Genomic DNA, 24,838 nt, shown 5'->3' with positions numbered 1-24,838 from the left:
TCAGTTTATACGGTTCCCTGTATTTTAGCTCAGAGTCATAGTTTAAATCTTTAATATTAAATATTCAAAAGTTCAGTTTATATGATATGAATTTATATTTTTCCCATTCAGCAAGCAGTTCATTGCATATTATCTGCAAAGAAGTAGATCTCCCTCCTTGTTAACTGATAAAGATAGCTAAACATTTGTTCGCTTTAGGCACTTCCACTGTATTTGTGCTTAGTTGCCATTCTAAGCACATTAAAGAGTACCAGTATCAAAAGCTACTCATTTTATTCAGAGCAAACAGTTTGTTCTTCCTTTCCCTTATCTTCATTAGCTGATTTTAAATCATTTGGGAAGGGGCCAAATGGTCTTTATTAATTTGGTCAGTGCACAGGAGCATGCTTGTCAACTGAATAAAAATGAAAAGAGAAAAACATCTGCCAGTGGCTTCCCTCAGAACTTGCGAGGGGATGCCGTGCTACCTATTCTAGAGCTAAAAAGGTCATTTCTCTGGGTGACCCTGCGTGTGCAGGGGTTGGACTAGATGATCTTCTTACCCACAACTTTCATATTACCAACAGATCACCTACTGAAAATTGAATTAAGCATTGAATTTTCTTCTAGTTGTGCAACAAGCTTAAGTCTGCAAAAATAAAATAAGCTCTGCCTTCTGAATTTGTCTGGTAACAGTGTAGTACTGTTCCACCTAATCAAAACTTAAAATACTTCTAAGTGGTTGCGAAGTGTTGCAATTTGAAAGCCATAGTGGTGGTGGTGGGGGGGAAGGAGCTATCAAATCAGTATCAGATTCACAAACAGTCCGTGGACCGTAGGTCCGATCACCTTCCTAGGAGCAAATTGAGTTCCCAAATAGCGTAATCAACTATAAGCTCAACCCTGGCAGTATCGGATTCACGAACAGTCTGTCAGCTGTAGGTCCGATTGGCTCCCCCACAACAAGTAGCCGAGTTCACAAACAGTCTGATTTATTCAAATGCAACATTTACAAAGCAGGTTTCGGATGTCAGTACAGGAAATTGTCTACTACAGCATGGGGTTTTTAGGTAGCTCTGATGTACAAATGTGCAATCATCACTCACCCCAGAAGGTGGGAGAGGGCTCTCAGTCTCGAGTCTCCTCAGGCGGCGTCCCAACCCGAGGGGTGGAAAGAGGGGGATCAGTGCATCGACTGATCCAAAATTTATGATGGAATCTTCCCTCTCACTCCTTAGTCTCCTCAGGCACCGTTCCAGTCTGAGGGGAGGAAAGGGGGCTCTGCCCGTTGACTGACCCAGGAATTAGGATGGATTCTTCCCCCCTCGTTTTCATCCTTAGTTCACCTTTTATGCTTTTCTTTACATTCAGGTGGAGCTTGAGTGACTATGGTCATACTTAATATTGTTATTGATTGATGAAAAAGTTTCTCGCTTTCATTTAAAGGTACAGACAACCGAAAATCCAGAGCGTGTGCCCAGTGAGGGGTGGTTGTACCTCGGAGGTGGGTAACTTTTGGGATGGAGGTGTGGTTTGGACATTATAATGAGCAAAGCTCAAGCAAAGTTCATCTGAAAGGAGTGCTTTGCCACCCTTGCTGGCTCAGCACCGGACATGCTATCCTGTATCTCCCTTTGGACAGCTACTGTGCGGCTTATCAGCAGCCCAGCACAGGGAGTGCAACAGAGCTTGGCCGCGGTGCCTTCACCCCGCTCCATCCTCCGTTACTCCCCTTTGCAGCTGCGAGGAGGGCAGGTTGTGCTGCCCAGGGAACCGTGGAGGAGCTGAGTCCGTAGGTACCAACCGTCCTGAAGGGGCAACTGTGTTATCACCCCAAGCAGGCTTTTGTAATGCCAAAACTTTGGTTAGGCCCTAGTTTTCCTCTCAGTTCCTGCTTTCAAACAATTCTTCCACAGTGGTAGATTCCTGTGGCTTTTTAAATCTGATCTCACTTGCTGAAGTAAGTAAGCCTTAGATCAAAGAGAAGTGTCATACATTGATCTTTCTTCCAGAGCCTCTGCTTTTATAAATCCATAATGTGATGGAATGGTGAACGCAAAATGTATACCCTGGATGCACATTAGATTCAATTGCACTAGAAACAGTGGTTTATCTTTTTATCTTTGTCATTATCTTATGTGATCTGCCATTGTAGGATTTATCAGTTTTGACCTATGCTTGCTCAGCATGTGTAGGTGTTTTTGGGGTGCTTGTATGTGTAAATGAGGACTTTTCTCTCTTTGTGAACAGAAGAATTAAACATGTTTGGGTTCTTTACATGCATGGCAAATGTCCATTTTTACCATGGATACCCACGCGTGGGAGTAGGTAGGGAGTGATTGAATGCATATTGAATGCATATGAATGCAGCTATATTAAGCTGCAAGTGTGGCCATGCTCTTGAAAAACCACCACCAACAACAAATGAGCAAAAAAACCCCCAAACTACTTGAATGTTTCCATGATTAAAACTCAGAACAGGTTACATAATTGAAGATTTCTTAGTTCTTGAGTCTCTTCTGTAATCTGGGATATTTTAGGGGGTTATGATGTAAAGCTTAATTTTCTTTAGTGTGCATGAAACTTAACTGTTTTCAGGGACTGTGTTGCTGCTTTGACTTTGAATTGAGACAAATATTGATTAGGAGAAAGATGTTTGCGTGAGACTTGAGTGTTTAGCATAATTCTGCTATGTGCTGCCCATCAATAAGGTACAGTACTGATTTTTTCCTTCAGCCTTCTTTCTTGCTAATTTTTCCTTTCTGTGAAACAATTTAGAACTTAATTTCTTGAGCAGAAGGCTTTGGCCTGAATTCGCATAATGATGTGAGATTGTTTCTGTTGGAGGCTGAAACAACAACTACATTTTAAGATTATATATTAGGAAATGTTTACATCTGTACCAGAATCCTTTCACCGTTGGCATTTCAAGTTGGGTGCGTTAGCCATTAAAGCTTTGAGGAACTATGCTTAGTTTTTTGAATGGTAGTTAGAAAAATGACAGCCTTTTGCAGCATGGAAGAATAGAGATTTTGAAGGATGGGAAAATTCCGTGTGTGCATCTTATAATCAGTTTCTTTTCACTGAGACAAAGCACTGCTTCTCTGCCTCTGAACTGCTCCAGCCTCTTTTCTTGTATGTTTTTTTTTTTTCCTCCTGTTCAGGATGCTCCGTACCAGTGGAGGTGCCACCCCCTTCCCTCCCTCCCAAACCTGCCAGCTACCCATGAGTTTCAATACGTGGGCTGTTAGCGCAGAACCCTCCCGCAGTAGGAGTGACCACCATAAATCGTGCTGACAGCTTTTTAATGTTTCTCGACCCAGGCATTGTCGCCTGAGCTCAGGCACTTTGAGTGTGTTAGTATTCAAGAGCGCTGGTCTTGAATACTTAGGTATGTGCTCATCTAAGGCGCAACCAAATCAGACTGAAGTCAAATGGGAAGGCTTTTAAATCTGTCTGAGGAAGACCCTGCCTTATTCTGCCAGTGCAGGTCCTAGGGAGTGGGCAGTGGTAGTCTGAGATGCTGATGCTTTCATGTCCTGTTCCAAGCGAAGTCTCTGGGCAGCACGGTAACTCATCTGCAGCATGCGCTGCGGAAGTAGTCTCCAGTGTTGGCCGTGCTTGGCTACTCTTTTCAGTGCAGATTTGAAGAGTTCCGTAGCATATGGGTAGTGTGGGCTCCGCTCTGTAAGTTTTCGCGTTGGGATTGAGTATGAGCAGATGTTTCTGACTCACCTGAAAAGCAAACTGCTTAAACCTGACTCAATCTGCTGCTTGCTGCGAGGAGACTGTGACTTCTGCGCTTTACCTTTTAAGTGAGCTGCTGTTAGAGACAGTACAGGAGCCCTTGAATAACTCATCGTAGGCAATGCAGAAGAGGGAGCCATGGAAACCTTTCTCAGACAGGTTCTCTGATGCATAAATCTGGTGCTTAAGCTTGTAAATAAGTGATGAAATGACTGTAAGGAATGGTTGGGGGTTAGTGTTAACAGCTGATCTGTAAGTCTTTTACATAAATGCAACTTAGCATATCAATCTCCATTGAGATTTCCATGCTCGTGCTACAGCTTATCAACATAACTTGTTCTATGCTTATATACTAACTAAATTTCAGATTGTCTGATGTGTAGAATTAAAAAACACTGGCACTGCTTAAGCTTTTATGATGGTGGAAATGACACGGGGTCTTGTTGCGAGACCAGCTTGCTTGGTTGGAAACATTGCTTTATCTATGTTTATGCAACTATAGTTATATTTTTCTGTTGACTATAACATGAGATCATTACCTAAGGCTACAGTACTGCTTAGAGGTTAGCAGTGATCCTACAAATAAACCTTGGGCTGTTCACTAGGCTAAACTTTGTGTCGAACAGTAGGTCTAAAATTGATGGCTAAGCTGATTCTCAATGAATCAGAATCAATTCTTAATGATCTCAATTCTCAATGGAACAATGAATCAATTCTCAGAATTGATAGGAGCCTCAGAAGGAAACACTAGCACAGCACAGGCTGTCTAAATACCATATCTTCAGTTGGCATGGAAGTGAAGAGTATAATGGCCTCTTTTCAGTAGAGAAGCTTCATCAGATCAACCACAAAAGTTGGGCTGTTAGGTCTGCTGACGCTAAATCCTTTCCTCTATGAGGGATTTGGATGGGTCCTGCAGAAGTTCAGAGGAGCAGACTCTAGCATATTCCAGAGACAGAGCATGAGAATGTGCCTGAACTAGACTTTTGTCAGGCTTTATTTTAAGATAAGATCTCTCAGTTGAAGTATAAATGTTGACTTGAAGAGGGGGGCTTCAAATTTATTTTTCCTGACTCCTGGTGGCCCTTGTTTGGAGAAGCTGGAGCCCTTCTCTGGACCTGAGTGAATTGGCAGGATGGACGTGATTAGGAGAGCATGCAGCTTTGTGAGCCATCTTGAAAGCTTTAGGTCTCTAGACACTCAAGCTGGTGGCTCAGGATATGCTACAGTATTGAGAACTTAATATGGATGATGGTGGTGGTTGGGCACTTTTTCAGTTGTTCTCTCTACTTCTCAATGAATGATTATTTTTGTGACTGGACGATCTGCTCTTTTAGGGGAGTGTTATCTCAATAGTGGTGTTAACCTCACTTACTGCTATTGTAAGAAGAGACTTTGTCTGCTCCGACAGGACCTGCAGCCTCCCTATAGGGCTTGGGTAGGACATCTCAGGATATCTTTCCATAGTCTGTTCCTGAGTATTTCTAGGACTTTAAACAAGGACAATAGAAAAGAAATCTCTGAAATCATTTCCTGTTTTGTGCTTTGTTATAAAATGAGTGTTTTATATGCATCCATAGCTGCATGCCCTGTGGTTCAGTAGCACTTGCCAGTGTCAGTTGTGCTATGAGAACATTAAAGAAAAGCATATCTGAAATAAAACTAGAGAATAACGAGGACTCAAATAGTAAGGTGAAAAGATACATTAAGTGTTTCTAGGTTAGGATTGCATCATTCTGGTTCCTTTTTTCCAGTTTGACTGCTTTGCTTTTAACACTGGCTGCAAGTTGCTTCACTTCTCACACTCAAGCTGCTTCTGGCAAATAAATGTCAATGCTGTAATCACACAAAAAAGCATCAGGTACTTGTGAAGACACGTGCCAAAGAACTTGGCTGTGATAAAGGGCCCCAAGGGAAGCTGAGCTGTATGAAAAGGAAGATGAGCAGGGACTAGAGCCAGGCGGGCTGTTGAGGACTGATCTGTTCCTTCCTTCTCCTCACTAACCCCTTGCAGGCATCTGCCCACTCTCTCGCCTCCCTGCCCTTTTTGGGAAAGTCCAAGTATGAGAATTCAGAAGCAGGAGCATAATATAAGGTGTTACAAACTTCTAAAGCTGACTGCTTTGAAATGCGATTACAATGAAAATATTTATACTACTTTTTGAGTCAGGATTTCTGACAGCACTGTATTTCTTATTGCTGTTGATGTGTGTTTGCAACTAACTGTGTGGCAGCGATTGTGTCCCTTGGCATTCCTTGTCCTTGTCCCTAAGCGCCTTGTTCCTGGGGCTGTTCCGTGGAGTTCTTGCGTGCCTTCCTGCCTTGCTGCTGGTGCGTGGCATGAAGCTGTTGTGCATGGTGGTGTGGCACCCTGGCCGCACACGTGTGCTTCCTCAGCCGGCGTACGCAAAACTCAGCACAGCAGCCGTGCTGTTGGATGGAGGGTGGCTTTGGGAGTCCGGGCTGCCTGCCCAGATGATTTTGTGTGGTTACATATTTTTGGTTAAATGCATGTGCTAATAGCTCTAGTTTCTGTATTATTTTTGTAAAATGAGAACATGCATGCAAACTGCATTCCCTTCAAATGGGAGCTGGAAAGCCTTGCTAATGTCAGGGCTGGTATTTGTTTAATCGACTTTGGCTGGCATAGCGTGTTCTTACAGGAAAACAGGCAGGAACCCTAAGGACTATGGAGCTTGTACCTAAGAAACAGGTCTGTTTCCCTTGTCCTTTAACGAATAGTTGGAACAAAAGCACCTTGAAACGTTAAGGACAAACGCGAACATCTGAACATCCTGGGGAGGAGTGTGCCACAAGACGTTGTGGAGCTCCCAGCTTTGATGGGTTATGACGTGAGTCAGTTAAATGCTGATGGTTTTGAGGAAACCAAGTATTAAATGTAAACTTGGCTGTATCTTTATTCTACTGAAACCGTATATTGAATGTTTTCTTATGTACAAAATATTTGTCTGTTTTTCCCGTATATGGGTCTCTTCTTGGAAATGGCTAGCTAGCCCACTAGTAAGGAAACATTTAGGCCCTAGCTGGAGGAGGCTTGTGAAGTTGTTACAACCCAGATAACTGCAGGGTGGTTTTGGGACTCGAGGCTGCTGGCTCTCCTGTCTGTGTTTTGTGCCTTCCTGTTGCCGATCGCTTGTGAGGTGGCTCTGGAATGGCCGGGAGGTCGCTAGGAGACCTGTGTGCGCACGGGCCCGTCGCCCTGGATCCCTGTCGCGTGTCCTCGGCGCAGGCCTGAGCGGAGCCTGTCTCTCGTGGAGCGCCCGGTGGTGTTGGAGCTGCCGCTTGGCGCCTTTGCAGGCCTGGTGGCGGTTGAGGAGACGCGTTCTCGGTTCTAGAGTCCGTTGGAGGGAGTTTGTGTCTGAAACTTGAGTGTTGGAGTCAGAAACCTCTTACCAGCACTTCCTCCTTCCGCTGGGAGCGGAGTGTCCTGTAGACTGAGTGGTTTCTAGAGGAAAATCCTCAGGTAAGGTTAAGCAAAAGTACTCTGGGATGGGGCAAACCACAGTATTGTTCTAATAGTCAAATGACGGAGCTGAAAATTGAATTCCCTTGGTAGTACCTTGCTTTTTTACAGTTTATTTATTACGAAGATATAACATAAGATGGAAAGTCTTGATCCTAGCAAAGGGCAGTTCCCGGCTGCAGTTAACTCTGACTGACCACTGTTACAGGCTGCAGAACTTAAGGCTCAGGCTTTGTGTGAAGCAGTTGCTTTAGATGCCTCATTACTTTTATTTTTGTGAAATAATTTTATTAAACAACTTTACACTCTGTATGAAAAAAGTCCAGTTAAGAGAGCAGTTTCACATTATTTAAAAAAAAAAAAAAAAAAAAAAAGGTTAACTCCACCAGTGGTGCATAGCCACAGAAATCATGAATTTCAAAGCTTTTAGAGCAATGCTTTTTCCCTTGTGGGCCCTCGTTAGTAGGGCCTGGCAATAGTGTCTTGTTTGTAGCGTAGCCTACAATGCTCCCGGATCCATCTTCTCACTATCAGCATATAAGAAATCAGCTTCAAGTGGTACCATAGGCAATATAGGTATTTCCAGACATGAAGTCATTTGTAGGGATGAATGAAGCTAACTTCAAAATATTTTTGGTTACACTTCAGATCCACGTAAATCAAGTTGCATATCACTTACGTCAGAAGGTGCCTTGGGCCCCTTCCCTGTGTGTTGTAGTAAAGGCAAAACTTTGTTCTACAGAGGATTTCATGTAAATATTGTTTTACCAATGACAGTTAAAAGAAAACCACGTTGCCTGTTCCCTGGGGAATCATCGAGGAGTACGTTTGGTTTGCAAGAGGAGCTTGTGCCCTTGGTGAAGGCCTAAGAACAAACTGACCTCCTATTAAGAAATGCTCATGACATGTCAGTTAAACTTAGTGGTTCTGAAAACCCCAAGCTGCTTTGACATGTGCAGATTGTATTTCTCTGGGAGTTGTGACACAAGATTGCTGTCAGCTTGACAGCTGCTTGGGTGTACAATGACTGGTTTCCATAAACTTTGAGTCTCCTTACATTATTGGAGGTCTTCCTCCTACTTGCACTAGAAAGGTCCATTTTCTAACCTAGGCTAAGTCTTTTAGATTTAAATTTCCTAATTTTGAGAACTGAGAAATTAAAAAACATAGAAAAGGACTATCTTTGCTTCCTAGCAGCTTTAGTTTGTGGGTTTTTTTTTTTTTGACTTCTGAATTGGTAACGATATTTCTGTGTATTAAGGTTACCAATGTAGAATTTTTTTTGCCCATGATTTCTTCCTGTAATTGGGCAGGGAGAGACTGATTTAAAGCTTTCAGTGTTCATGTTCCTAACTCCTCCTATTTTGAAGAGTAAGCTATAGCCCTGGGAATACAGGATATAGTACGATGCTCACTTGGAGTGAGAGCAAAGAGCTGATCCACAAGTCTCAAGTTACATAGTCTGTACCATTTTAAAGACCTGCTGTATCACAGCAGACCCTGGTAACCACCACGTACATATGGTGCTTGTCCACTTATTGGGAGTGCTCCACTTACCTGAGTGGCTGAGGAAAAAGGAAAAATAAAATGAATACTTAGGAAAACAGAGTGAAATTTCATAGTAAAAATATACTGTATTTTCAATTCAAGAAGATTGCTTTAGCAAACAATTGTTAGGAAAAGAAACTGCAGATGTTCCTGCCCTTTTGTAGACCTTGTAGAATTGGCGTGCTAAGATCTACACTTAAACATTTATTAAAACTTAGGTTAAATTACTTGACAGTCACGAGAATCATTGAGATAATCAGCTTTTAATCAGCTGCTGTAATTTAGTATGCAGCTAATTCTTCTAATTTGGAGAGTAGTGTCATACCGAACTCTAAAGAAAGTGTGTATAAATCTCTGAGGTGATAAGATCTATAAATAGAGCCCTAAGAACTGTACAAGTCATCTTTTGCTCTTGATCTTGGCTTATCTGTATTGGAAGAAAGAAATCCGAGTAGTTCTAAATTGCTCTGTTCATCAAGACAAGTGTTGTAGTCATTGTTTTGAGTTGGATATCTATATTTTTATCTGTTCTGTACTCTTCCACTTACAAGTCTATATAGATATCTTTCAGATGGAATTCATATGTTTTGCTATCATTTTCTTGCCAAATTAATAGTATTTAATATAGGTTTTCTTAGCAAAACAGGAATATTTCCTTCTTCAACCAATCAGTGCCATTGTGTTTATAGCCAGACTTCTAACTGGAAAAGTCTGGATTTAAAAGATAAAACAAAAAAAGATGAGTGAAGGTAAGTCTTCTTTATAAGCTCGGGCTTTACAAGGAAGGTACTAAGTACATATGGACAGATGACACAGAATTAAATATATAGATGAGAGTATTTCATATTATTCCTTATTGCTGTTCTGGTTATGTTCTCACTTGGTCTTCAAGGTTTTCCTAGTTTTAATACCTACTTCTTGAAGCCTTCAGGGTAAAGAACCATATTTGAACCAGCTATTGTTAACACAGGTACATTCTTACAGGCATAAATTGTCGGAGATTAACAAATAGTTGCTGACAGAAGACACAAAATGCAGTGGAGTCACTTAAAATGGCGACTGTACTTCTTGAATGCTGACCTTCACTACAAAGCTCCACTGAGGGCAAATCAGGTAGGGCACTATGCTCCCTCCTCCCCTATCTGTACAAACCCTTCTAGGGTTTTTTTTTTTTTTTTCAGATTGTTTTGGTGAAACTAAAAGAAATATCCACCTCTCACACTTTATTATCTGTATGTGGAAAAAAATACTAAGCTCTTAAATACCTTGTTGTAGTTCACTTGCAAAACAGTTCAGGACTGGGTTTTCTTTGTGGTAGCCACTGTTGGATTGTTGTGTGGGGAGGTCTGTCAGCCCTGGATGGGAAGGAAGAGATCAAAAAGCCCTTGTCTGCAAGGTGGCTTGTGCTGAGGCTGCATTATTTAAAAACTTAGGAACATATTAAAAGGCAGATGCAGGAAAAAGCAGCATTTTCTGGAACTGTAGATGTTGCTTATTAATTAAATTATTGCTCATTAATTAAAAGAGATGAGGAGATGCACCTACAGGTAATTATCACTAATTTGTGCTTAAGTACACATACACATCATTTGTACACTGATCAAGTGAAGCATTTCTTTCCTAAATCAGACTGTAAATTAACAATGCAATCCCTTCACATAAATAATCTTGCTTTCATCTTGCATTGATTTATGGATCAGCTTCAGCTCCATTGCGTGCTGAGAACCTTTTACTCCAAGCTCATTTCATCATGGGTTTATCGCCCTTTTGTTTTGTACCTGCCTTGCATAAATGTTTTTTGATTCCTTTTGATATGTTACTCCTCATGAAAAAGATTTCTCATCTGGAAGCTCTACGGATCAAACGGATTACTTGGCATATTTAATGGTCTAAATAAGGAATAATAAATCGAGAGGTAAATTTTTCTTATGGTGTGTAGTGATTATAGCCTCTGCTCTTAAAACAAGGGTACTGATTTCTGTAGCTGGAATGTCCAGTTACACTTAACAGCACCTAGATGTGCTTATTAGAAAACTCAATTACAAATGCACTTCTCATTTGTTAGCAGAATAAATTAATGGAAATTTTGTAAGTCACTGCCTATTTTTCTCAAACCCTGTATTATGGTCAAGAGCTTCTTGCTGTACTTGGATTTGTGGTACATACAAAGTGGCTTGTTAGGATGAGCTGGTCGGTGGAGCTAGAAATGCTTTACTTTGCATTTTTATTTTTAATTTCACTGTAACTGAAAGAAAAGTGAGACCTAATTGAGCATGGATGGAGCTGATAGACTTGAATAAACAATTATTTTCTGAGGCCCCCAATGCAACAGAGTAAATGAATCCTTTATAGGTAGTTTAGGAGCTCATTGGTGAGTGTGAATAGAAATAGATTTTATAAAGAACTAAACTGCTTTCAATTCATTAGTATTCATGGTATAACAAAAAACTTTCTCCTTCCAGAGTTGTATGTTTTCTTCCTGACTTTTTTTTTCATGAGCCAAATGATGATCGTGGCAACAGCTGATGAAGATTAATATGCTCCTTTCCTTATGTACCACTTTTTTTTTTTGGTAATTGAAAGTGACTTTGAAGTTTTACTAAATTTTCATCCCCCTAGTTAAGCATCTAGCAGAGAAGTCTCTCAAAATCAGTCTGAGTAAGCAGCCGTATCGAAGATGTTTGAAGTGTGCTTGTGCATGCCTGAGCATGAGCGGCGTATAAATACAGATTTCTATGCGTTTGTCATGTCTGTCTTCTGCTGTAAAAGGGATCATTAAAATAATTAAGGGTGAAAATTTTGCCTGTGATGTCTTCAAAAATCCAAGTCCTTTTTTTTTTTTTTTTTTTTTTTTTGTATGTGTGCGTGTGTAGCTAATTTCTCCTTTCATTGCGAAATTAAGAAAAAAAAAAAAAAAGAAAATCTGTGTGGCTAGCTTGATAGTTTCCTCTACAGCAGAGCACAATGCAGAGCATTTCTAATGCTAAGAACAAATATACATGCTCATGATAGCAAGGAAATGATTGTGGCCATGGAACATTAAAGAACAAAAAGGTCTGTTGAGAAAGAAAGGGATGGGAATATCCTTCCCTCTGCAGTTCAGTGGGAGGCACGGGGTCCTTCCTGTGCGTGCCAGCTGCTGCGGAGCTGTACATGCAGTTGCAGCATGTTTCCCATGCTGGTTTGGGTGCTTGGAGGGGCTGAGCCTTGAACCCCTGGTAGAAAGGAGGGTTTTTCCTTAGCTGATGCGTTTGCGGCTGAGGTGGACAGAGGAGTGTGGCTCTGTGCTTTGCTCTGGTGCAAAAGAGCTGGGATCCCTTCTGGCTGCGGCTCTGCAGCCCTAGGACTGCTGCCGCTCGGGCACAGCCTTAGGTCCATCTCCGCTTCCCACAGTGTTCCTCAAGTCCCAGCTCAAAGGTTTTCCTGCCTCCCCAGTGGCAAGGGCCTTTGCACATCATGGATGTTCCTGGCACTCACCATGACCCATAGGAATGTGGGACCAAGAAGAAGGTTTTGATGCAACCAGCTTGTAAAATACCCCATGTTCGTATGTGATTCAGTTGAGCCAGGTTTAGAGCTATGGTTATGTATGTCCGAAGCTACACTCAGGGTTTTGGCTCTTGCGCGGAGCCTCGCAATAGCTCTGTAGCTACTGCTGCGTGCCATTTTTTGGCTGTTTGTTAGAGTTGCGTGTGGGCAGTGGTGGTGTTAGAAGGAGCCCTGTGGTACCCCATGATTGGGGAGGCCGACACTCCGGCTGCCGCGGTCCGTCCGAGAGCCTGTTCCCTCTCGACCAGCATAAAACGCTGACGGGCTCCACGGGTGTCGCATGCGCATGTTCATAGGCCCGCACGGGCCCTGCACAGTGCTGTGGAGGGTGTGTGGCGTTTTCAGCACAATCACATGCAAATATTTGTAAAAAGTCATTGAATAGAAGCTATAATTTCTTAACTTAGCTACGATTCTTCCAGTTCCCCTGGGTTTCTCATTCTTTTTAAGAGACCAATGGTCAGATTTGATTCCAGAAAAAATGCAGCTATTTTAAAGGCAAATTTGCATTTGCCCACTTGAAGTGAGTCGTAAGGTAAAGTAGATGCATCTCATGAGCCTTAGCAGAATGTTTAAAATACTTATGTACTATCTGTGATATATGACTGGTAAGAACAATGTGTTTACATAGTCAGAAGAAGGGTGCAAGCTTTGTTTGCTGGTTCTGGTTATTTGTACATCAGCAAATGTTCTGCATCATAAATTTTCAATAGCAGCTTTAGTTTTTATTGTCGTATGTGTACATGTTCAGTTCAAAATCCATGCCTAAAATGGTGAGCAGTGCTTTGTGAATAAGAGCCCATGTCCTTCAGAGCTTTGCAATGTGTTGCTCCTCTCGGCCTTAGAAAGGACATGCTTGCAGCATCCGCTGCAGGTGGTACTTGTATGTAAATTGAGAACTGCTGTACAAGTGATTATTCAAAGCAAATTATAATTTGTCTGTAAACAAGACACCTTTCCTGCCTTTTATCCTTTTCCTTCAACAGAGGGTATAAGACCTGATTTATTTTCTCTCTGTGCAGTAGCTGATGGGCAGGTGTCACTGGCCTAACAAAGAAACCACAAAGGCCCCCGTGTGCAGCGAGGGAGATGAAAGTCTGGATTTTTCAATAGAAATGACACATACCATTTAGCTAAAGAGCTAGCAAGGTCTCAGCCTGAGGTCCTGTTGAGGGAGCATGTGAAGGCAATGCTAAATTCGAAGTGCAAGATGAACATGCTGAGGAATGAGACCTGTGCTCATTTTCAAGGAAGTGTGGTAGGAAAGGGGTAAGAAACGTTTTCCTTGTTCCATGAAATCAGTGTGGATGAGATGTTCTCTTTATCGTCCCTTCCTCTTCATCATCTTTGGTTTCTTGGAGGTGGCGCTAATTTTTGGACAAGTGTTTCCTTTTGTGTGTGAAATTAGGTTGTTCATAGTTCTCTGCTCTAAAAAGCAGAGGCTGTGGATATCCAGAATAATTGCCCAGTTTCCTAAACCCAGCTCAGAACTGAGATGGATTAATATTGCTGGTGGGCAAAGGGAATGTTGAATATTCCAAGCATCCGCCGGTCTAATTGGCCCTGCAAACAGCTCACTCTGCTGTGCTGTCTGACATGAGCTGGCAGATATTCCTCCCTGTCCCCGTGTGATCCTCACTTGCATTTCATACTGAAATTGAATCCTTCAAAAGTTGATGTTACTGTAATTCCATGCTGTGGAGCTGCTCCACAGAGCTAAGGCCTGCTAGAAACTTTCTTGTGCTTGTGAAATCCCAGCAACGCAGACCTCCCGGGTGCCTGCAGTGGTGATGCCATCTCCTCTGGGATGGTGACTTGGTGCTGCCAAATTCCAGTGCCTGAAGTGTAGAGACCCCTTAACAGGCTAGGGGGTTTCTTATAAATTCTAAGAAGCCTGTGTCTTCTGGAGGATGACTTGATCCTGTTAATAGCATCGTGTTCGATGTTGCTGTCTGTGTCAGTGCAGCTCATCAAAATTCATATCTGAGCCAAAATTAATCACGTTTAGAGGGAGAGAATAGTTTAAAAGATAGGAACGTGCTTCTCCTCCAAGCCCTGTTGAAATGGGGGCAGCAGTTGCTATTGACCTAGTAGCAGGTTTTGAATGTCCCCGGGAGAGTGCTTGCTGCTGCCACTGCCGCGACCTGGAGGTGCAAGGGGCAGGAGCAGTTCGGTAGGGCTGCTCCACCTCAGCATCTCACTTCATAAACATCCAATGCTTACTGCATGGTTTAATATCTTTTTAATATCAAGTACGCTCCTACGCATTTTGCCTGCCTGACACTTCAATGTGATGCTTTCTGTTCTCACCTCCTTTAACATTTGGGTAGGTATGATGAGATTTGGCATGCTCGATGCTAAAAGTCTTATTAGTGGAATATTATTTTGGGTCTTCTAGTTGATAATGAGAAGAACAATCTAAACACTGAAAGTATGTTGGGTATTTTTCGTTTGCAAAGCATTAAATGTAAGAGCTTTCAGGTGATGCCTGTTTTGGATTGATGCCTGACTGAGGGAGGCTTGATATGGACTGACAGCACACAGTCTTTTTATGGAAGCTTTAGGATTTAATGTGTGTGTAAGATATGATGTATAGTGAGTTTGGCAGTTTTCAAGAAGAACAAATTAAAAAGCCTTAACAGAGCATTTTTATTCATTTATTTAAAGACAGAATGTCTTAAAAATGTCTTTTCTGTTTTTGTGAGACATGGGAATATTATCTATGGAGAGATTAAGGGAGGTAGGGAATGTGAGAAGGACTGGGGACAATAAATCCATAGTGGAGGCTTCAGCAGAAGGTGGAGCTGAGCAGATGAGTTCTAATTCTTATGACAATTTCACTTTTACTTATTGGAACGGTTTTGTTCCCATCACAGCAGTTTAGAATAGCTTACTTTCTTTTTCTTGGTTTATCACTGTGATTATATTATCTTAGCTTCATTCATGTTCTTGTACGATGAATTTCCTGTCCTGAAATCCATTATTTTCTTTCTGGCTGCCTCACACTGATTATGAGTTCAAATGGAGAGTAAATTATACTTCTAAGCATTCATGCTGCGGGTTATTTTGAATTGGTTACAATGTACCAAATTTTCATGAGGATATGTGGGCTGTCATACATGGTGTGACTACTTGATAATATAATTATCAAACAGGGAATTCATTCCTGCTATGGAATAAATATACCATGGTAGACAGATGGATTTAATGCCACTGAGATTTTTAAAACATAATCTTTTAAGAGTCCATGGCCAGTATAGTGTGAGAATTGTTTCCTTCAGAAGGATGTAGCAGATTCTACCCATACAGAAAACAAATAACTTCTTAATATATAAATACACATACATATGTATATGTAGTTTGAGGACAATTTGATTCTGCTCTGATTCCCTGGAGAAAGTTCCTGTAGAATTGGCAGAGATTGTCACTCCAGTCTGCATCCATATTTATATAGAATCTTTAAATCTCTGCATAAGTATCTAGTGTAGGAGTATGTTGATAATGCTGTTTCTTTTTGTAGCTTAATGGGAAGGCCGTGAAGTTTTGTGAAGGATGTTTTATCTGCTAAGTTTTATGGTGCTTCTGAAGAGATTCATCCTATCTGCAATAAAATGGGCAGGTTTTTTAAAGAATTTGAAGAAATGTGTGGTAGAGTAGTGTATGTTAGTTAGCTTGGAATTTGCTCTGTGTTTTCTGTCTCAAAGTACCTTTGTCGGAAAGGAATTATTCAGCATCCAACACTGGGCAAGGAAGTGTTTTTACGTAGGTACTCTCTATGTGCTTCTGAATATTAGCAGCAAAGACCAGTGGTGAGATTTATGTATTGATTAAAAAACGCATCTCTAACCGTTCTATAGAAGTGCAATGCTCAACTTAGCTGCCTCAATGTTTCAGATAGAAGACAATCAAATATGCTTTTCATATACTGTCCTACCTATTAGGAGTCTTAAACTGTAATTTTTAACTAGTGACTTTACAAAACCGCTTCTCAAAATTTCTAAATTTCCTTCCACTTGTTCCACAATTCTATAGGCAACTGGAAAAAATGTCTTCCCCTTTTCCATGGCTGCTCTTTGAGTTGCTCCCATCTCTTGCGGAGGGTGCAGTGGAGAGGAGCAGTGGGGCTCGCAGCCAGAGCGCCATCAGAAGACGGTGTGTAGAGCGTGTAATAGCCAAAAAATCCAAATATAATATGAATATATGTCCTTGGAAACTGCAGTTGTATTTCTTGGAGCTTGATGTCAAGCAAATTTCACTAAAGTGTGACCAAGCAACCCCTGCGACCAAACAACTCGTGTTTTTTTCCATTCTGCTTGTGTGCTGTCCACCATTGAAGCTCATCCAGGTATCTGGCAGGGATTTAAGTGTGATGGAAGCATCAGTAGGGTGATGACTTTGGCTGGGCAGGAGTGGGTGGTATGCCAAGAAGCAGCTTGAGCAGAAGTATTTAAAATATTCCTGGAGTAATTCAAGCAAAGCAGGAGGGGAGGCGAAGATACTTGCTCTTGGGGACAGCAGTGTACATCGTATACTTCATCAGATGCCTAACCTGAACTTCTCAAAGTATTCAGTTTTCCAGGAAATCTTTCAAGCAAGCATGAAGAAGTTTGAACAGATTTTGCTATTACTATTTCTTTAAACGTAGGATAATGCTACCACTGAACAGTAACAGTATCATTTTGGCTGAATTCACCATGTTGTGTGGTTTGAACGTGTGCCCTGCTACAACTCTTCAGAACTGGCTGAGTGTTTCAAGGGAGCCGGACTTACAAAACTGTTCTCTGTTGCTTCTCTTGTTTAGACACGAATGCTTTACCTGGCAGGCAGGCTGTTCTACTGAGAACAGAAAGTCTTTTCATTTGCGCCACAGGCTTTTGCTTGAATTGGAGTCCCAGTTCTGTCTCAGAGGCCCCATGGGGCCAACTGGTGGTTCATGTAGCTACTAGTCTGCCTTGGAAAGGGACACACCAGGTCATTGAGGGAGAGCTTGCAACCCTGACTGCCTTCTGTTGTTCATCTCCCTCACACTTCCCTGGCATCTGGAGTTACGTACCAAGGCTGTTGATGGACACATCTCTGTAGGTTCTTCCCTGCCTGGCAAACCAGCAGCCGCAATGCACACACTCCCTCCAAACATATCCTGTGCACGTTGCCAGTCTCATCTCCCGTCTTGGAAGCAAAAGCAAGACCTACCAGTGTTTGCTTATCTGTGTGTAATTGGTTTCCTTAAAGCAGGAGCTGGCCAACCATATGAATCATGAATGTTTTGTATGTCCACAGTCTCTCTAGTCATGCTACACCGTGTCGATATGCTTTAGTTGTGTTTGCTTCATGTGATGAGGTGGTTCTCTGCATTCACCTGAAACTCAGTTAACAGAAAGTGCTGTTTGCTATTGGGCTGTTGCATTGGGCTCTTCCTCTATTAAACTAAATTGCTGTCCCCAAGAAACATTTAGCAGTGAAACCTAATACCGAATTTGTCATATGCAAGAATATTTTTGTTTCACTATTTCCACGTAGTAGAATCATGATTTCCTTCAACAGACTCTGATTTTCATACTGTTTTATTTAAAAATGGGAAACTTTGGAAACATGGGAATGAAACGCTGCTGCTGCCGTCAAAGGAGCTCCTGTGTGGGCTCTCAGACTGGCAGCGCCAGTGCTAAGAAGCGTGTTGGAAGGAAGTCTGCCCGGCTTTCCCCTTTTCCTTCCTCCCCAGCCTCGTTCCGGAGGGTCTCTGGGCTGGGGCCTCTGCCGACGTTGGCATTTGGGGTGTCCGGGCGACTTCCTTGCAGCCGGGAGCTTGGGCCGGGACGCCCGACCTGCGGCTGCCTCAGGGGCAGGCCCTGCGGCTGGGCCAGCGCTGAAGGGCCCCGCTGTCCCCGGGCCTCGCTGCTCGCAGCCCGTCGGTGGGTCAGCCCCTGAAGGGCCCCGCTGTCCCCGGGCCTCGCTGCTCGCAGCCCGTCGGTGGGTCAGCCCCCGAAGGGCCCCGCTGTCCCCGGGCCTCGCTGCTCGCAGCCCGTCGGTGGGTCAGCCCCTGAAGGGCCCCGCTGTCCCCGGGCCTCGCTGCTCGCAGCCCGTCGGTGGGTCAGCCCCTGAAGGGCCCCGCTGTCCCCGGGCCTCGCTGCTCGCAGCCCGTCGGTGGGTCAGCCCCCCGAAGGGCCCCGCTGTCCCCGGGCCTCGCTGCTCGCAGCCCGTCGGTGGGTCAGCCCCCCGAAGGGCCCCGCTGTCCCCGGGCCTCGCTGCTCGCAGCCCGTCGGTGGGTCAGCCCCTGAAGGGCCCCGCTGTCCCCGGGCCTCGCTGCTCGCAGCCCGTCGGTGGGTCAGCCCCCAAAGGGCCCCGCTGTCCTCGGGCCTCGCTGCTCGCAGCCCGTCGGTGGGTCAGCCCCCCGAAGGGCCCCGCTGTCCCCGGGCCTCGCTGCTCGCAGCCCGTCGGTGGGTCAGCCCCCGAAGGGCCCCGCTGTCCCCGGGCCTCGCTGCTCGCAGCCCGTCGGTGGGTCAGCCCCTGAAGGGCCCCGCTGTCCCCGGGCCTCGCTGCTCGCAGCCCGTCGGTGGGTCAGCCCCTGAAGGGCCCCGCTGTCCCCGGGCCTCGCTGCTCGCAGCCCGTCGGTGGGTCAGGTCCCCGAAGGGCCCCGCTGTCCCCGGGCCTCGCTGCTCGCAGCCCGTCGGTGGGTCAGGTCCCCGAAGGGCCCCGCTGTCCTCGGGCCTCGCTGCTCGCAGCCCGTCGGTGGGTCAGCCCCCAAAGGGCCCCGCTGTCCTCGGGCCTCGCTGCTCGCAGCCCGTCGGTGGGTCAGCCCCCGAAGGGCCCCGCTGTCCCCGGGCCTCGCTGCTCGCAGCCCGTCGGTGGGTCAGCCCCCGAAGGGCCCCGCTGTCCCCGGGCCTCGCTGCTCGCAGCCCGTCGGTGGGTCAGCCCCCAAAGGGCCCCGCTGTCCTCGGGCCTCGCTGCTCGCAGCCCGTCGGTGGGTCAGGTCCCCGAAGGGCCCCGCTGTCCTCGGGCCTCGCTGCTCGCAGCCCGTCGGTGGGTCAGCCCCCCGAAGGGCCCCGCTGTCCTCGGGCCTCGCTGCTCGCAGCCCGTCGGTGGGTCAGCCCCCGAAGGGCCCCGCTGTCCTCGGGCCTCGCTGCTCGCAGCCCATCAGCGAGGCCAGCTCGGGGTGGCAGGTCATGTAGTGCCGAGGAGGAAGCTCAGCGAGAGCCGTAGCAGCAGGTGCTGAGAAAAGGGTAGTTTGGGAGAGGGGGGTGGTTTACCTGTCGCCTGACTTTCAAAAATAATCCTGGGTCTACATGCACGGCGTAATAGGTAATAGAATGGTGATTCAGTTAAACCTTGTCTGGGCTTTAGTGTTTGTCTGCAGGGAGCTTAATGATATCAGTAAATATTTCTTCCTGTTTAAATCTTGGAATCTCAAGCAAGGAAAATGAGTTATGGTCAGTTACTTTGACATGTGAACTGGTTTGACACAGTGCACGAATTCCCGTCAATAAGTCACCTAAGGTCTTGATCAGATTGTGTCATTCTTGGGGGCCTGGAATCGCCCCCCACGTAGCCGTGGGTGGTCATTGCTGGCCACCAGTGAAGAATTTAAATGTGTTTAGCAATGTTTTTGAGTATTTAGTAGACTTCTGCCCAAAGGTTTTCGAATGGTACTTCTTCATCAGAAGCTGCCAGGCAAATGCATTACTTCTTGCCTGCTGTTGTCAGTCACTTTTTAACCTCCCTGATTCATAAATTCATCTCATAAGGTGTCTTGTCGCAGAGTTATTTGTGAATCGGCACTTGTGCGTGAGAAGTGCCGGTGATGGTTAATATTCCTTGTGACCCACAAGCCTCCTGGTTTAGGAAATCCCTATAGGCTTGTGCTCTGTGTTAATGAGTCACTTGAGTATCTGTCCTGAGTGGGAATGAACCTGAATGTGCTCAACAAGCAGATTCAGAAGCCTCTGTGTTTCCTGGTGCTTAGAAGTGTATATACCTGCACAACCCTTTAATTTGCAGCAGTAAGTATCCTGATGATAAATACAAAGGGAAGTATGAAATGGAGAAATTTAAAATATATTGTACAGTGTGCAATACTTTGTGGAATGTGGAATTAACGCTAAATAAAAATGGACTTGACTGTAGTGACCTTGACTCTTTTCTTTCTGCAAGCAGGGAGGGTCGATCAGTTGGGTGACTCAGAGATTGCCTGAGATGTCTCAGTGCAGGAACTGCCCAAATCGTGGAAGCTTTCTGGTACTTCATGCAAAAGTGTCATAAAAATCAGGAAGTAAACAGTATAGAAAACAAAAACTAGAGAGGTTTGAAAAACGGTTGTGCTCTTTTTTTCTCCCCACCCTTCAGTTCAAGGAGAAGGGTGCTTGTAAAACTGCTTTGCTCACTCACATGACAGCTCCTTTGCCCTTTGCCTTCATTTGCTCCCTTGCTTTCCACTTTGTCTCTCCAAATTTAATCAAATACCAGGACTTTAAATGTAATGGCAAAACTGACAGCTGAAATTTTGTGTAGGAATGGTAAGAATTTGAAGGACAAGGATTTTTATTCACACTTATTCTGAAGTCAATGCAAATGAATGCCAAATCTGGAAGCAGGATAATTTAAAAATAGTTTTTTTTATTGTTTTTTCCACTGGTGTTGATAAATCTCTTTTCATGTGGTGTTTCTCTAGACTGTGCACTGAGTAATTTTTTTGAATATGCAGTGCCATCTAGTGAGGGCTCTCAAAGCTGGGCGCAAATTGCCTGGGAAGATCCTTGGTGGGAGCAGGTGGCAGACGTTGCAAGGTCAGCTGGTCCCTGGTGCAGAAAGACTGGTTTATGGAAGGTCCTGCAGGTTTAAGTCTGATCCCACTGCATCTCGAGGCAGGGGCCCTCTCAAGGAAAAATAACTTTTGTCTAGCTCTTACAAAATAGTCACTTTGCAATTTTATTGCTCTACATTCTTAAGCACGTTTTTTTCCCTAAACACTGTGATAATCTTTATGTGAATGTCAACCCTTTCCTAGTGAAGGTAAACACTTCATTTTTTTTCTGTTTTTTTTTTTTCCCCCCTTTTATGTCTTTGCAGCTTGATCACATCCTGTCCCCTCCACCCATGCCTCTGCGGAAATCAAGCTATCCTGAGGTGTCTGCTGGGCTCAGGAAGCCTTTCAAGTTCAAGAGGCAGATGAGTGAGGATGGGCGGCAGCTCAGACGAGGCAGCCTTGGTGGTGCTCTCACCGGTGAGTTTGGGGCATGTGATACCCCTTGCAGGCTGGGGACGCCGGTCACATTGGTGGAGCTGTGAGCTTTAGCTGGGGCTCCCAGGGAGCCGCTCCTGTCCAAGCTCATGTGTAACCAGGGGGGTTCACCCCAGCCCCCCTGGGTGCTGCTGGGTCATCCTCAGGCCCTGCTCAGCCCCACTGATTCCTTGAAATTTTCAGGAATGCCGTGTTTGCTTGGCAGGATTAGTTTGATAGCTTAAGGGTCGTCTGAGATGAGCTTTGCTTTCTGAGAAAACAACATGCACGTGATCTCACAGATGAATGCAAGCAAGTTCAAGTGCACAGATGGCCCCTTTAGACTTGATTTAACTGAAGGAAAAGCAATTTGGCCTCATTTATCTGGTGGCATTTGCCTGGTGGAGAAGGGCCATCAGCAGCCAACTATTAGCTGCGACCTGCCATGCACTGGTGGTAGAAAGGCAGGCTCCTGCAAAGTGTTCGTGCCTCCTCTCCTGACAGCTCTGTGCAGGAGACCCTGTGCTGAAGTTGGGATCGTGTCCTGTCAGATGTACAGCTGCTGCATTTTCTGAAGAGCATATTTTTGAGTAAATAAGTAAATGAGTAACACTTCTAATACAAGTGAAATGAATATGAAAACATTAGGACACATAACTGGAATTTGTTTTGTGTATTTCAAGAAAAAAAAAATGATTCACTAGAATTTTGACAGTTACATGTTCTTGAAATAATGTGAATGGTTTGTCTTGAACAGAAAATTAAACAATATTTTGAGAGGGTAATATATTCCAGTAAGATTGCTGAGGGCAGTAAATTTGGGACTCTGCCTTGTTTTGTCTGTTCAGATTATGTTGATAGTTCCATGATGTCAAAATCAGAAAGATGAAATGGAGATTACAGAAAGCTGACATGGCATTTAGTAGAAATGTGACTTCCTTCTGTCTCAATTGTGCACTGTCCAAAGGCAGTTTTGCTTGGAGATAAAAAATGGTGTTGAAATGGATGCAACTGATTTTTCCTTCTTGAGGCTCTTGGGAGTGTGTCTGTCCTTCTCTCTCCGCTTCTTTCTCTGTCCCTGTGCAGGAAGGAGCTCCAAGAAGCTATTGCAATACTTGTTCATCTGTAACCAGTAATGAGAATTACCTGGAATTGGTGTCACATGATATCAGAGGAGGGGTGTGTGTGTTTTTAGCCTAAGTGACTTAATTTGAATTGGCTCATACTTTGTAAGGAGAGGAGTTAGATACTGCTGCAGGAACAACTCTTGTTAGATCAGAGCATTACAGTGGCAGTGTCAGCAGGATGAGGTTTGTTTTTCTTGCAACTTCAGTTTTATCGGAAGGTGTAGGATGAAGATTTCACAATGATTTCAGAATTTGCATGGGCTTTAATGAAAAATAAGTGACTAACAGTAGTCTGAATTGGCAACTCGTCAGACTTGTCAGTGGACTCTGACTTCTCTGAAGTGTTACTATTTTAAAAACCTCACTAGCAGACCAAACGAGTGCTTTATTGAAACTGTTTTTTATTCTACTGTATGACAGTGTAGTGGTCTCCTAAAATCTGAACTTTCCACCTAAGCCATCCAGTTACAAGGGAGAGAGCAGCCTAATCAAAAACAAATGAAGCAAATATGCTCAGCTGCTGTGCAGTCTCTGGTCTTCATCTCTGTGCTAGTGTTATTGCTTGAGGTCCTTATAAAAGGTAATAGATGTGCTTTTTGTCTGCTTGAAATATATAATGCTGGATTTTTCATGTCAGGATTCCCGAATATAGTGTGCAATAATTGCTTTATTACTAATTCACTTTAAATGAACCTCAATATCCTCAGGCTTTAGTATCTTTAAATAGCTTAAATATCTTAACAAATTTCATGTTACTGATTAAAGTCATTCTGCGGACAGAAATTTCTTAATATTCTTTCATAACTATTTGAAAAAGTGATTTAAGTGAACTGCTGCAGGTAGACCTTTACTATAGAGTACTACAGTATCGCTTGGAAAAAAAGTCCCCTGCATTAAATGAACAAATTGACACTTGTGCTTGTTTTGGGCTTATTTCCACGTTCGCTTTATGCTTCTGAAAAGTTATTAATTGACTATAAGAAAAGCTATCTTGGTAATGTACTTACCCTTTGGTAAAGTACTTGATCTTTAATATTGTTATGCTCCCTGTTGTCGTGCTTTATTCTTAGTGTCTGTTCCACTGCATTGGAACCAGCTGTGAAGTACTAACGTAATGGAAATCTACTTGGAAATGGGACTGGTGGTTTTCAAATGTACATTAATGGGAGTAAGTAAAGCAAGAACAAAGTTTTCTAGCTCAAAGATTTGCAGAATATTCCTATGCTGATGGCTCTTGCTCCAAATGTTAGAAGTGTAATTAATTGTGCTTTGTATGTTACTTTGACTCTATCTTTTCCCCCCTGCAAAAACATCCAAAAAAACCCAAAATCAAAAACCAAAAGCAGCTGAGCCATAAATGGTAATTAATATTGATGATAAACATAAAACTTTAATTTATATAAAATGTGATATTTCAAATTCTGCAAGGGTGAATACTAATAGTAGAAAAATACATAGGTTTCCATCTCTGGCAATAAATCCTAAATAAATGAGCTTTTAAGGCTTTACAAGAAGGAGCATTATGCATGACATACAGGAAGAAAAAAATCTATACTGTTGCGACATAAAATGAGACTGGCAAAACCTGAAGGATTGTAGTTATAGAGAACCTATTCTTCTGAGGTGGCTAAAATAAATTACAAAAAAAAAATCTCTGTGTAAGGGCATGAGGAAAAATTGTGAATGATGCGCAAGGCCTTTGCGATGGAAAAATCAACACAAGGGTGAGAAGGTCTGAAAATTTGAGGCAAACTTAAGATAGATATCCAATTTACATTCTACACAGCTTCAAGGAAATTGGAGCACAGATTTCTTCCTGAATTGCATTATTTTAAGCAATCTAGCAACCATACATTTTCAGTGACAAGCAAGGAACACTTCTCAAATTTAGAGAAAATTAAATTGCTGTTTTTGAGAATAAATCTGCCGTTGCTTCCTCTTGAAAGGTACTGGCATCCCCTGACACCACATGAAGTTTGGCTGGTAGAGAGAATACGGCTCCCAGTGGACACGAGACTGCTGTCACTGAGTGAAGAGCCCCTTCAGTCCTAAATGATGTGGCAGTGCTGTCTTGTTAAACCTTCACTTCTGAGGCATAGGGGAGGAAAAAGGCTTCTGGGGAAAGACTGAATTTGGAATGAAAGGCTTCCCAGGATGTGACTTGGTACTGGTCAGACAAATGCACGTAGGGTT

General features: G+C 43.7%; 1 protein-coding gene across 1 annotated transcript in view; it reads left to right on the top strand.

The window, feature by feature from the left end:
- Nucleotides 1–21,586, top strand: part of LOC148594243 (uncharacterized) — a 54,337-nt gene extending 32,751 nt beyond the window's left edge. The window contains exon 2 of the mRNA XM_088527308.1: nt 21,368–21,586. Coding sequence (XP_088383434.1) covers nt 21,368–21,586 — 219 coding nt within the window. The remainder of the gene's footprint in view (nt 1–21,367) is intronic.
- The last annotated feature ends 3,252 nt before the right edge of the window (nt 21,587–24,838 follow it).

This window comes from Tinamus guttatus, unplaced genomic scaffold, assembly GCF_059628265.1.
Source record: "Tinamus guttatus ecotype Peru unplaced genomic scaffold, ASM5962826v1 Tinamus_guttatus_pri_ptg000277l, whole genome shotgun sequence".
Lineage (NCBI taxonomy): Eukaryota > Metazoa > Chordata > Aves > Tinamiformes > Tinamidae > Tinamus > Tinamus guttatus.
The sequence above is the reverse complement of the archived record's forward strand: the minus strand, read 5'-3'. Positions and strand labels throughout refer to the sequence as shown.